The following is a 12,194-nucleotide window of genomic DNA, read 5'->3' on the forward strand; positions in this document are numbered from 1 at the left end:
GTTGGAAAGCTGCACAGACATTTGTAATGCATATAGGTATTTCCCAGCATATTACACTAGTTTGTATTATTTTTTGAATATGACATCAGATGGTAGTGGAGTCAGAATTCAAAGTTAGACTTTTAAGAATACTGAGTGCTAAATGATGCTTTCAGTATCCTGAGTTTAGATGTACACTGTTAATGATAGGGGCCAGTTTTTCATGAACAGTTCTACATAAGTTCTGTATAAGTTCTATATTCTTTAGGATATCCTAAGTTAGAATTCTTGAAGACTGTTGGTCAGGATTAGAAAGTAGAAAGTTATCTGAACTGACACAGTTTCAGCATTTTTATAAATGTGGTTAAGCAAAAACCAGTAGATCCTGGGTAAATCCTGCAACTGTGCAAAGCCAAAACTCTTGATAAACTAGAGGATACGTGTTGTTTAGATATTTAGCTTTTTGCATCTTCAGAAACTCTCATGTATGATCCACATGTAAAAACAATGTTACTGTTTAAAGAGTCAAAATAAAGAATGATGAGAATAAGATAATGCTTTGAAGTAAAGTTGAGAAGGAATGTATATAACCTTAAAGAAGTTCTGATATTTCTTCAAGCTTCTTTTTGTTCATATATTAAAATTAAATAGAATTATAACAGTTACTTTCAGTCTGATTATAAATTTTGGAGCAGGTTAGTTCTGATATATCTCATCAGGGGCTCTCTTAAATCCCACTTCTGTACATTTTTCACTTTGCAAGCTTGTAGTTTTAATCCTTTATGATGATAATTCTCCTTTATGTAGAGTTGCTGGGCATAGTGGAGAATGGGGGGTTATTTATTCTCTAATTAAACATTCTAGCTGTTTTTTCGGCTTTAGATTTTGCCAGTTTAAGGGACTGACTTATGTCTATGGTTCTAATGAAACTGTGTTGTTAGCTATGTTGGACAAAAAGGAAATAAATCCCTTCAATAGGCAAGGTTCTGTATGCTTTGCTCATTTTAGTGCATTTAAAGCAACATCTAAAATACTTTGCCCAGTGTTACCGCTATGTTGAAGGCGATTATCTTTTAAAATAGAAAGAAATAAACAGCACCAAATCCTCATGTTTAGATAAACTAATGATTATTTGCAAAGAGAATCTTCCAGCCATAGAGAATACCTGAAAAAACATCTCAGGTACAATCAGCTGTTGCTTATACAGTTATGTTTTTAACTAGTGATCAGATAACCAGATGTTTTTGCACACCTGAAGCTATTGCAGCTGACTTCTGGTTATGTAAAGAGTAGAAAAATATTATGTAACTCATTTCATATGCATATCAACTGAAATTCAGCATTTGGTTGAATACAAAATTGGGAGACCTGAAGGAATGTCAGCAGCGCCCTTTACTAATAAGGTAGTAAGCAGACTACCTTACGAACACTAAAAAACAGGAGATCCATACAGTGTTATTTACTGTTGCATCCTTTATCTACATCAGGGTTTATCAATCTATCTTTATTTGTCTCATTCATGGCAGTGGTATAATGGAGCTATTAAAACTGAAGGTGAAATCTCTTAGCTCTTTGAAGGCAACAGCAAAACAGTAAAAGCAAAACCCTTTCTTAGGGTCACAGTTTTACCATAAATGTCTGAATATATCACTCCAACCAAACTTCAAGTGCTTTTTGAAATAGTAAAAACATCCAAATCATCCAAAGGCAGTGGTCAGACTGGAAGGCTTTCTCAAAACTGAAAGCCACATACAGTTTGTTTCTTATCCTCATCATCATAAAGGTGCCTGATTAGAACTGTTGGTAGCTTACTTCTGTTTCTGTTTAGATTAAGTGAATGCAATTTGAATGAACTCTAATTGTAGAGCATTTTATTGTAAAATTGCAGGCTTTGTGTTTCATACTGGAGTCTTCTATAAACATACATTTTTAGCCTTGTAAGATATCCTAAGCAGTAGTACAAATCAGCAAAATAGAATTACCTCTTCATGCTACTTACTTGAAGAGTTGATACTGTAAATGTACTGATAAATGCCAGCAAACTTGTAATGATCATTCCAAGTGTTCGGGTATTTACACTGTTTATAATTAAAAATGGAATTTGTTTTTGTCTGAAAACATTGCCTGGTTGACTTCATGTTAGGTGAAGATGGTATGTTAGATATTCTGACTGTCCCTGAATGTCACTGTGGAAAAGTTCTGAATTCTTTCTGAACCTCATTTCATTTTTTCCATCTTTTCCGTGCACAGCTCTAGGTATTATGTGCCACTCGCCTTTGTATAAGCTCACTGCTACACAATCACAAAACAGATTTTTCTTCACAATCTCTCTGTAAAGTATTGATAGGAAAAATAAGGCACTTGTCTGAGGTTACGCTGAAAATCTGTGTCTAAGTGAGGAACTGAACCTTGTTATCACTGTGTTTCAGTTTTGTGTCTGGCATTGTGCATGTGCTTTATTCTTTTTGGCAGCAGGAAGACAAACCAGACAATCTTAAACTTTTAAAATTAATTTATTATTTTTTTTACATTGAAAATGGATTTTTTTTTTGCATTGAAATGGAAATGGTTTAAGAAGAGTAACCCAACTGATAGAGGCACATACAGGAGTATATGTCTCTATTCTTTGCTCTCCTTGCATATATCTTTTTAGTCTTTGATATTTGTGGGTTGGATACTTAAAGATTCTCCTTGTATATGTGGATTTAGGTAGAAAGTGATTGTAAGATGACATTCACAGTTCAAAGTGTTTCACCCTATCAGGTCTTCATGCATTGCTCCTCCTGTTTCTTTCTCACAGTTTGGATAGCATAAGAGCTTTTGAAGAAGTTAATTCTCAGGTGAATGACTAGTCTCTTAAATGAGAGGTGAAGGCAGGAGTGAAATTTAAGTTCTTCTGCAGTATGGCCCCCTGGGCTGCTGCTGAAGAGACGAATGGCTCTGCAATGAGAATAATATGAAAAGAATGCTCTATTGAGTCAAATGTGTCTTTAGAGACTGTTACCTTTATTTTTCTTGTGAGGAAAAGCATGATGTTTCAGATTCAGATCAGTCAGGAGGTGGGAGGGGCCTGGTAGCTTCCCCAAGGCACCTGACAGTCAAACCTGAGTATGGTTTTTACAGTTGTGTTTTGATGGTTGATTTCCACATCATTGCTGACAGATATATCTGTTATATTGTCTGAAATGTATCAGTTGTTGTATGCGCCACGTCAGCGCTGGTGAATTTCTGGAATTTAAGGCATCAGTGTAAGGAAGGATACAGAGCAAAAGCTTATGTTGGCTTTTAAAACCCTGTAATGTGAAGAATTTAATAAATATGTTTTACTCTAAATTTTCTAAATCCTCTCTCTTAAACCCCTACATCTATCTTGTATTCACTTCCCTTCAGTTTGAATAACTGTTTGCTCCTCAGTTATTCAGTATCTTCTATCTAGAACACATTTTTTTCAGTCTGGGTTAGAAAAAGGTGATTTTTTTTTTTTTAAATGCATTTCAGTAACATTTGCTTTATTATAAAATGCTGAGATCCCTTTCAGTCTTGTGACTAAGGTTACTGAAATTTTGATGTATTCCTGTAAGAATTCTTAGTGGTCATGTGTAGCATTTGACTCAGAATCTGTGGGTAAAATATCCATAGGACTGATCCATAGGAGGGTGCTGTTGAAGAGTAGTTGTATTATGTTCACCTTTAGCCACTGAGATTCGTAGTAGATGTATTTTTTTCAGAGTTCTGTCTTGTTCTAGCCTAAGTGTCAAAACTACTGCCAACTTCCAACGGTAACATAAAACAAGATCCTATCATCACTGAGTAGGTTTAAAAAAAAACACCTCCCAGAATAAATGTAACCAGCTTATAGGCTTTCTGAGAAAGCTTCTAAAATCTCTGTATTTTCTATAGTTATTTTAAAATGTCTGTGCTGTAATTTAGTTTTACGTTAGTTTGGTGGGTGCCATGAAGAAGTATGGATATAAGTCAGCATTCCAACACTGTAATGACAAATGTTGTGATTCTGAATCATAATCTACTGATTGGTGACTGATAGTGATGAAAATAGTAATTATTTATATTTATACATCCTGAACTATCTTGCCTTGGGACTGTATAATTTTAAAGGATTGAATAAAGCATACCCTGTTTGTTACAACATCAGTGGTGTCTGCACTAAATTGCACTCAGTCTGGTTTATTTGATACTTAATGCATACACATAAATTTGTTCCAATTTTCAAAAAATTGCTTACTGACATGTTACTTTCTTTCTTTCTAGCTAAAGTGTTATCACAAAAAATACCGGTCAGCTACTCGTGATGTGATTTTTCGCCTTCAGTTTCACACTGGAGCTATTCAAGGACATGGCTTGGTGTTTGGTAAAGAGGACTTGGACAATGCCAACAAAGGTACTTGTCTTCTGTGATTGGTTGGATTTGTATGTGTGTGGGTGCATGTGTATGTCTGTGCACATGATGGTAATCTTCAGAATCTATTTTCAAAAGGATTTTTTTCCATCCCTTTGTTCAGGGAGGAGAGGGAGATTACTTTGTGTTATTTTAATTCATAGCACTGTAACACAGGTAAGCCCCTAATGAGAATAAAAGCTCTTTGTGTGAGTTAAGTTGTCAAAATAATAGATACTGCTTCATAGTCCTTAACTCATCCTCTCATATTTTTAACAACAGACATTCTTAAAATGGTGACTCTGTTATTCAGGATTGCAGGAAATATGTTGAGGCATTTTTTTTCGCTGAAGATAAGTAATAAAGTCTGATTCTGGTTTTGTGACCTGGACTGCTTGAATATGGAGCACTTCTATTATGCTTCAGAATGGGTATCCGAAAATGGAGGCAAAGTTTTCAGAACCATTTGAAAATGTCTCAAGTTACTCTTTGTATTTTCCAAAGGATTATTTCAGTTTTATTTTTATGTTTATATGCAGGATTATAACTCCCACACCCTGTGTTACTAACAAACTAAAACCAAACATATTTTCCTGCAACATGTGCCTATACAAAACCTTTATGGTCAAGTATTGCAATTTAGCCAATATACAGAACAAATTTACTTTGCTCCTGAGTGTCTTCCTTTAACAGCCACAGACTGGGGGGAGTGGTTCATCTCTTCTGTTTTTGTCTTTTCTTAGAAGTAAACAAAACTCCAACTGACACTTTGTTGGTCTTTTCTGGAGAACATGTGGGGCAAAGAATGTCTGTCTTTTTTAGAAACAAATCAGTAGATTCCAGGTGAGAATGGAAGAGTGACAGGAGTACGTGTATTAATAGCTATAGACAATTCTGATTTATGAGTGCCTTGAAACTGCTTTCCTGGGAGATAGTTTGTTGAAATGTTAGCCTTTGTTTTCAGATGACCGTTTCCCTGATTACGGCAAAGTGGAATTAGTGTTTTCAGAAACCCCAGAGAAAATTCAAGGTGAGTATACAGGAGAAAAAAGAATGCTTAGCTTAAAAATAAGCCACATTGAAATGTATACTTAAAAACAACAACAACAAATTAAAAAAATCAAACTTTTTTTCTCTCTTGTTCCATTTGTCTTGTAGAAGATAGGAAATTCAACTTCAGCATTGAAATATGTAATATTTTACGTACATTTATGTATGTAAACATACATTTATGTTTTTGGTTTAAATGTGAAGAACTTAATGAAGACACCACATAGGAGTTATCTGACTTTGTTTTAAAGGTATACAAGAACAGTTGCTAACAACCAGTAGAAAACATTTTTGTCTGTATGAAACATGCATAGTATACATGTACAGTATAGGTAGCTTGGCCTAGTATAAGTGACAGCAGTGGTCATTTCCATAACCTTTTCTGGATGTTGTCATAACTGATTATTTTTATTGAAGCGGTGAAGTTTTGACTGTCTATAATTTAGCATAAGGAGATGTAGTTACAGTTTTCTTGGAGATGCGCCTGCTCTGAAGTTGGCTTGTAGAGTATATCCTGTATGCCTCCAGAATATATTCTATTTTAGTATGTCTAAGATCATAGGTAATTACTGCCTGCAACAAGAACTTAAGATCATGCTTTATATTGCAGTTTAATCTGTTAATGGATCTGTTCTTACTCATTTTGCGGTGTCCCCAAAAGTATAGATTCAGCCTGAAACTGAATGAAAACTAAGTATTCTGAACTGTCTGTCTCATACATAATCCTGTTAGGTGTCCTGTGAATTGCATGTTTTCCTCTTCATTTTTTTCACCAGTTCGATCACTTAAAAACTTGTAGTAGCAGCCAATAAGAAGCTGGATTCTATCTAGCTGAACATGAAGATCTTACTTAGCATGTTGGAAAGCCATATAAGAAAAAAATGGGTTTATAAATAAGCTCTCACAGCTTGATCTAAACAGTTCTGGATGGTAAATGCTTGAAGAGAGGTCACCTTACATGGCTGAAAAATTATCAACATTTTTTCAAATCTCCCTTAGAGGGCAAATCAGGTCTGTGTTTTTTAGCAGGCTCCAAGTTGTCAGAATGTAAAGTTTTAAGTAATTGGAAATTAGTTTTCAGTTGCTGTCTTCCTAATTGTCTAGGAAGAAGATTTCACTTTGGAAATACTTGTTTACAATTTCTGCAAATGACTTTTCCACATTGAAAGTGTTATAGAATAACTGCAGGTTATCTCTAGTCCATCCTCCTGCTGAATCCGAGGTCGTCTGTGAGATCAGTCCAGGTTGCCAAAGCATTTGTCCAGCCAAGTCTTGAAAACCTCTAAGGATGGAGGCATCACAACCTCTCTGGGCAGACTGTTACAGTGTCTGACAGCCCTCATAGTGAAACTATTTTTCCTCATAAAGATAAGGAAACTCTAAACTTCTGTATGTTCAATTTATGTCTGTTCCTTCTCATCTTCCCACCTTGCATCCACCTGGCTCAGTCTACTCCGCACCCTTTTGTGGGGGTTGCTGTAAGGTCACCCCCAAACCATCTCACCCCCAGGCTGAAGAAGCCCTGGTTCCTCAGCCTGTCTTTACAGGCCAAGTCTTTCAGTCCTAACTACCCTGGTGGCCCTCCCTTGAACTTGCTTCACTTTATTTATGTCTTTCTTGTATCGGGTAGCCCAAAACTGAGCACAATATCCTAGAAAATAACCATTGGTGATACAGGTTTTAAAAAAGGATGCAGTTGCTAGGAGAATTAGGCACGTAAATATTTAGGTAACAAGGTTGCTAAATCTGCTTGTGACAAATGTGGCTTTTTTTCTGCCTGCATGTTAAGGTTTAGGACTATAGTATTCTTGTTCTTTTAATTTTAACTATCCTTGTTTTGAAAGCCTCAGAACATCTATATAACACTCTACTTCTTTAGAACAAGTTGCAATAGGACATGCTTCTCCAGACACAGCCACAGAGTTCTGTGGTGTCTTCCTGTAAAGCTGGCTGGTCATCTGTGTTCATTGTGTTTAGGGGCTGATACAAGTTGTCAGAGCTACATTATAAACAAGAAGCTCAAAATAAAATTCTGTCCTTGTTCCTTCTGTAATGAAACATAAATTAGGCTTTTTTAGTTGGTTTATATAACCTTTCTTCCCCTGTTGCTGCTTCTTACATCTAAGAATATGGTATTGTATTTGCAGGAGCAAACTTCTGTCAGAAGGCCATATACATATGTGTTTGTATATCATTTCAGATATGATTTTTGTCTCAAACAGATGTTAATTTTTTAGGATGTGAACACCTTCAGAATGACCATGGAGTGACAGTTGATTACAATACCTCAGACCCACTGATACGCTGGGACTCCTATGAAAATATGAGCCCTGATGGGGAAGGTGAGTAATTCTGTTAAGAGACCAAGGCAAAACCTTTGGCAACTGTGCAAGAGTGTTTGAAAGGCAGGAAGGAGATATCATTTGCTTGTGCCTACTGTCACCTCACTGATATGAGGAATTAAGTAGCTGTCCACCACTGTCTGTTTAACCTTACTGTCGCTTTTCTTTTCCGTAGAAAGAAGGCTGTACTAGTTTAAAAGAGATTCTTGTTAATACATTAAATTGGATTGAGACACAAATAGTTGATACGAGTTACTTATTTGTAAACTAGCGTTAAAATGTTTTTATTCTAAAGCTTCTAGTTTGACTCCTAACATGGAATTTTAAGAACAAAATGATGTGGCCTTGAGTGCTTACTATATTATCTGGAGTGTTACAGGAGGTGCACTAGTCTGTAAAGTGATAGATAGATGAACAGGAAAAGATGTGCATATTTGCAAATTTCACCTTATAAATATACCAGCTTCTGAATTGTCCTTTTACTTCTTTATTATTATTTTTTTTCCTGTAATATGCTGGTAAATGCAGAAGATAAAAGCCTCCAATAGCAGCCTTCATATTCTGACTTCAGAGTGCATGCTTTCCTGATGCTTTGCCTGAGGGAGTGATTGTGATTTTATTGGATGTAGTCTTCATGCAAGTACTGTGGTGATTTCACACCAATGGCTAGCTAAACTCTACCACACCTCTCTCTCTCACACCCTCCTCAAAGGAACAGAGGGAGAAAATATGATGAAAAAGGGCTCAAGGGTAGGGATAATGACAGACAGATCACTCACCAATTACCATCATGGACAAAACAGAGTTTGCATAGGGAGATTAATGTAATTTATTGACAAATAATAACAGACTAGAGCAGTGAGAACTAAAAGCAAACTAAAAACACCATTTCACCCCCATCCACTCTCTTCTACCTCAATCCATAACACTGTCTCAGCTGCTCCTTCCTCCTCATCCTATTCTCCTGCTCTAGTGTGGGGCCCCTCCCACAGGATGCAGTCCTTCCTGAACTGATCCTGTGTGGGCTTCCCACAAACTGCAGTTCTTGAATCACAGAACTGTAGGGGTTGGAAGGGAAATGAAGAACAACTGCATGGACTGAATATGGACCCGTATTAATGGGTCCATACAATGGGGCACAGTCCTTAAGGAACAGACTGCTTCAGCATGGCCCCCATGTGCAGCAGCTCCCACCAGACCTCCTGCACCACTGTGGTCTCCTCTCCACGGGTGGCAGCCCTACTGTCTGCCAGGGCACACTGCTGGTTCGTATTCAGCTTGCTATCAACCAAAACCCCCAGATCCCTCTCTGTGGGGCTGCTTTCCAGCGTCTTGTCCCCTAGTCTGTACGTGCAGCCAGAGTTGCCCTGTCCCAGGTGCAGGACCTGGCACTTACTCTTGTTAAACTTCATGCAGTTGGTGATTGCCCAGCTCTCCGATCTGCCCAGGTCTCTCTGCAAGGCCTTTCCACCCTCAACAGAGTCAGCAACCCATCCCAGTTTAGTATCATCAGCAAATTTGCTCAAAACACCTTCTAGTCCTACATCCAAATTGTTTATGAAAACATTGAAAAGAACCAGCCCTAAAATGGAGCCCTCAGGGACCCCACTGGTGACTGGCCACCAGCCTGATGCAGACCCATTTACCACAACTGTTTGAGCCCTACCCATCAGCCAATTGTTCACCCATCGCGTGATGTTTTTATCTAGCTGTATGCTGGACATTTTGTCCAGTAGGATCCTATGAGAAACTGTATCAAAAGCTTTACTGAAATCCAAAAAGATTACATCAGTTGGCTTCCCTTGATTGACTGGATGGGCAATCTTATTATAAAAGGAAATCAAATTTGTCAAACAGGACCTACACCTTGTGAACCCCTGTTGGCTATGACCAATGACTACGTTGTCCCCCAGGTGCGCTTCAATAACTTCAAGGATAATCTTCTCCATAATTTTACCAGGCACTGACATGAGACTGACAGGCCTGTAATTACCAGGGTCTTCTTTCTTGCCCTTCTTGAAAACTGGTACAACATTTGCCAGCTTCCAGTCTACTGGACCTCTCCAGATTCCCAAGACCATGGAAAAATAATTGAGAGAGGTCCCACGATGACGTCAGCCAGCTCTCTGAGTACCCTAGGATGAATCCCATCCAGCCCCATGGACTTGTATGGATCCAGGTGGAGCAGCAAATCCTGCACATGTTCAGGGTTGGCTGGGAGTTTATCATTCCCACCATCACGGTCCTCCAGCTCTGGGCACCTGGGGTCCCGAAGCCCACCATTGGCGTTGAAGAAAGAGGCAAAGAAGGCATTAAACGTCTCTGCTTTGCCTGTGTCCTTGTTTGTGAGGTGACCATCCCCATCAAGTAGCAGACCTATGTTTGGTCCTCCTGTTTCTGTTTACGTATTTAAAAAAGCCCTTTTTATTGTCTCCCACAGACCTGGCCAGCTTCAATTCTAATTGGGCTTTGGCTGCATGAATTTTCTCCCTACAAACGTGAACAGCAACCCTGTAGTCTTTTCATGTTGCCTGACTCTGCTTCCAGTAGCCATACACTTTCTTTTTATGCCTAAGCTCCAGAAGAAGATCCCTGGTCAGCCAAGCCGGCCTTCTGCCCCGCCTGCCTGACTTCCGATATTTTGGAATTGCCTGATCCTGTGCTTTTAGGAGGCAGTGCTCAGGATGTTTCTGCGGCATGTGCTTCCTTTCTTATCCCCTACTTTGTGTAAACATAACTGTCAGCAAGCAGTGAATTGATGTTAAATATTTTAGCTGCTAAGATTCATTGGATAGACAGATTTGACCTTCCCATCCTCCCATCCGCATGCATTGTGTTATAAGTAGCTACATCAGTACAGGAAATTGAAAGCAGAGATAAATGCTTAGGCAGCACATTGTTGGAAGATACAGAACAGTATGTTGCTCATGTCTTAATGACTTTATATAGAAGACTTCATCATAGACCATTCAAAAGTACAATTACCTTGTTTTCATATGTGCTACTTAATAGGCTTTTTTTTTTTTTTGGTAATTTGTGTGCTTGATATATTTTCAATCACCTGAGATGCAATATAAATATGATATGTTGGCATGGATATTGAGAAATTTATTATGGATCTGTAGAGAAGTCACTAGAGAAGCTAGAGAATGCACCATAAAAACATGAGATGTATCCAGATACTCCTTCCTCAAGCAAACATTTAAGAGGCAGGATAAATGTGAACCTATGGAACTCAACAGTGGAATTGCAGGCAGAGCATCTGTCTCTGCATAGCTTTGGCAAAAGATCAAGAGTGGCTAAAACACATGCACAAGGGAACAGCTATGTTTTCTCCTAAGGATGAGATCTGTGTTCAAAACAAAGGTAAACCTAATTTGCCATTCGAGGTAAACACAGTTTGCTTAGGTCTTTCTTTACTTAGGATTTATAAACAACAGGACAGACTTCTCTTATGGTTTGTGGCAGTGGTTCAATATCATACTTTTGCATTAAAAGGTTGTATTGAATCCTGGTTTTCACCACAGGTGAGAGACCGCTAACAGGAGACACTAATTTCACATCCAGACAGTGAGCAAAGTCAGAAAGCTTTTGGCATATGAATCTTTTAGCTACAGTCCTGAAGTCATAGAGAGAAACTCTTTTGTACCTCAGAAAAGACTAAGATACAGGATGTGGTGCATTTGGAAGTCTGCCTAACAGTGGTGACATGTTTAAAATGTGGACAGATCTCATGGAGTGCCTGTTTCAGGTCTACTCCATTACTCCTGGCCTTTTGTAGGAACTGGACTTCACAATTTTACTTCTGCCTGTTTTCTATGGGAATTTCAGTAGGAATAACGTGAATGTGACAGTATTCCTGTATTGCAGTTATGCATCTTGTTCATTTCAAAAAGAGTTTTGAAATTCCAAATCAAGGTGGCCAGAAAGGCTACAGCCAAGCTCTTTGAAGTGAACATGGTTTCCTTTGTAGGTATGTGTGTAATGGCTATTTCCAAGCTATTTTCAGTGTGTTAAAATGGAAAAATAGAGAAGAAGAAAGCAGTTTCTCTCTTTTGAAATCCTACACCTATTTGGCATTGTTAGCAAAAAGAACAAGAGATGAAAGAACATGAAAGAAGAAATATGTACTCAAAGTATTTCTTGTCAGAAAGAGCAGTCAGGCATTGGAATGGGTTGCCCAGAGAAGTAGTGGAGTCACTGTCCCTGGGGGTGTTTAAGGAAAGACTGGACATGGTGCTTAGGGACATGGTTTAGTGGGTGACATTGGTGGTAGGTTGATGGTTGGACCAGATGATCTTGGAGGTCTTTTCCTACCCTAATGATTCTATGATTCTATCTTAGTTTATTAGTGTAATACAGTATTGCAGACAGAAACTATTGCCTTTTAAGTGACCTTGAACCCTGTGATGATAATAAAGTTGAGT

The 12,194-nt window shown here is 38.2% G+C and overlaps 1 protein-coding gene across 1 annotated transcript in view; it reads left to right on the plus strand.

Annotated features, from left to right (window-relative positions):
- TNS3 (tensin 3) overlaps window positions 1–12,194 on the plus strand; it is a 255,871-nt gene that overhangs the window by 151,065 nt on the left and 92,612 nt on the right. Inside the window, 3 exon segments of the mRNA XM_040549792.1 lie at window positions 4,249–4,378; window positions 5,340–5,405; window positions 7,663–7,767. Coding sequence (XP_040405726.1) covers window positions 4,249–4,378; window positions 5,340–5,405; window positions 7,663–7,767 — 301 coding nt within the window.

This window comes from Cygnus olor, chromosome 2 (assembly GCF_009769625.2).
Source record: "Cygnus olor isolate bCygOlo1 chromosome 2, bCygOlo1.pri.v2, whole genome shotgun sequence".
Taxonomy (NCBI): domain Eukaryota; kingdom Metazoa; phylum Chordata; class Aves; order Anseriformes; family Anatidae; genus Cygnus; species Cygnus olor.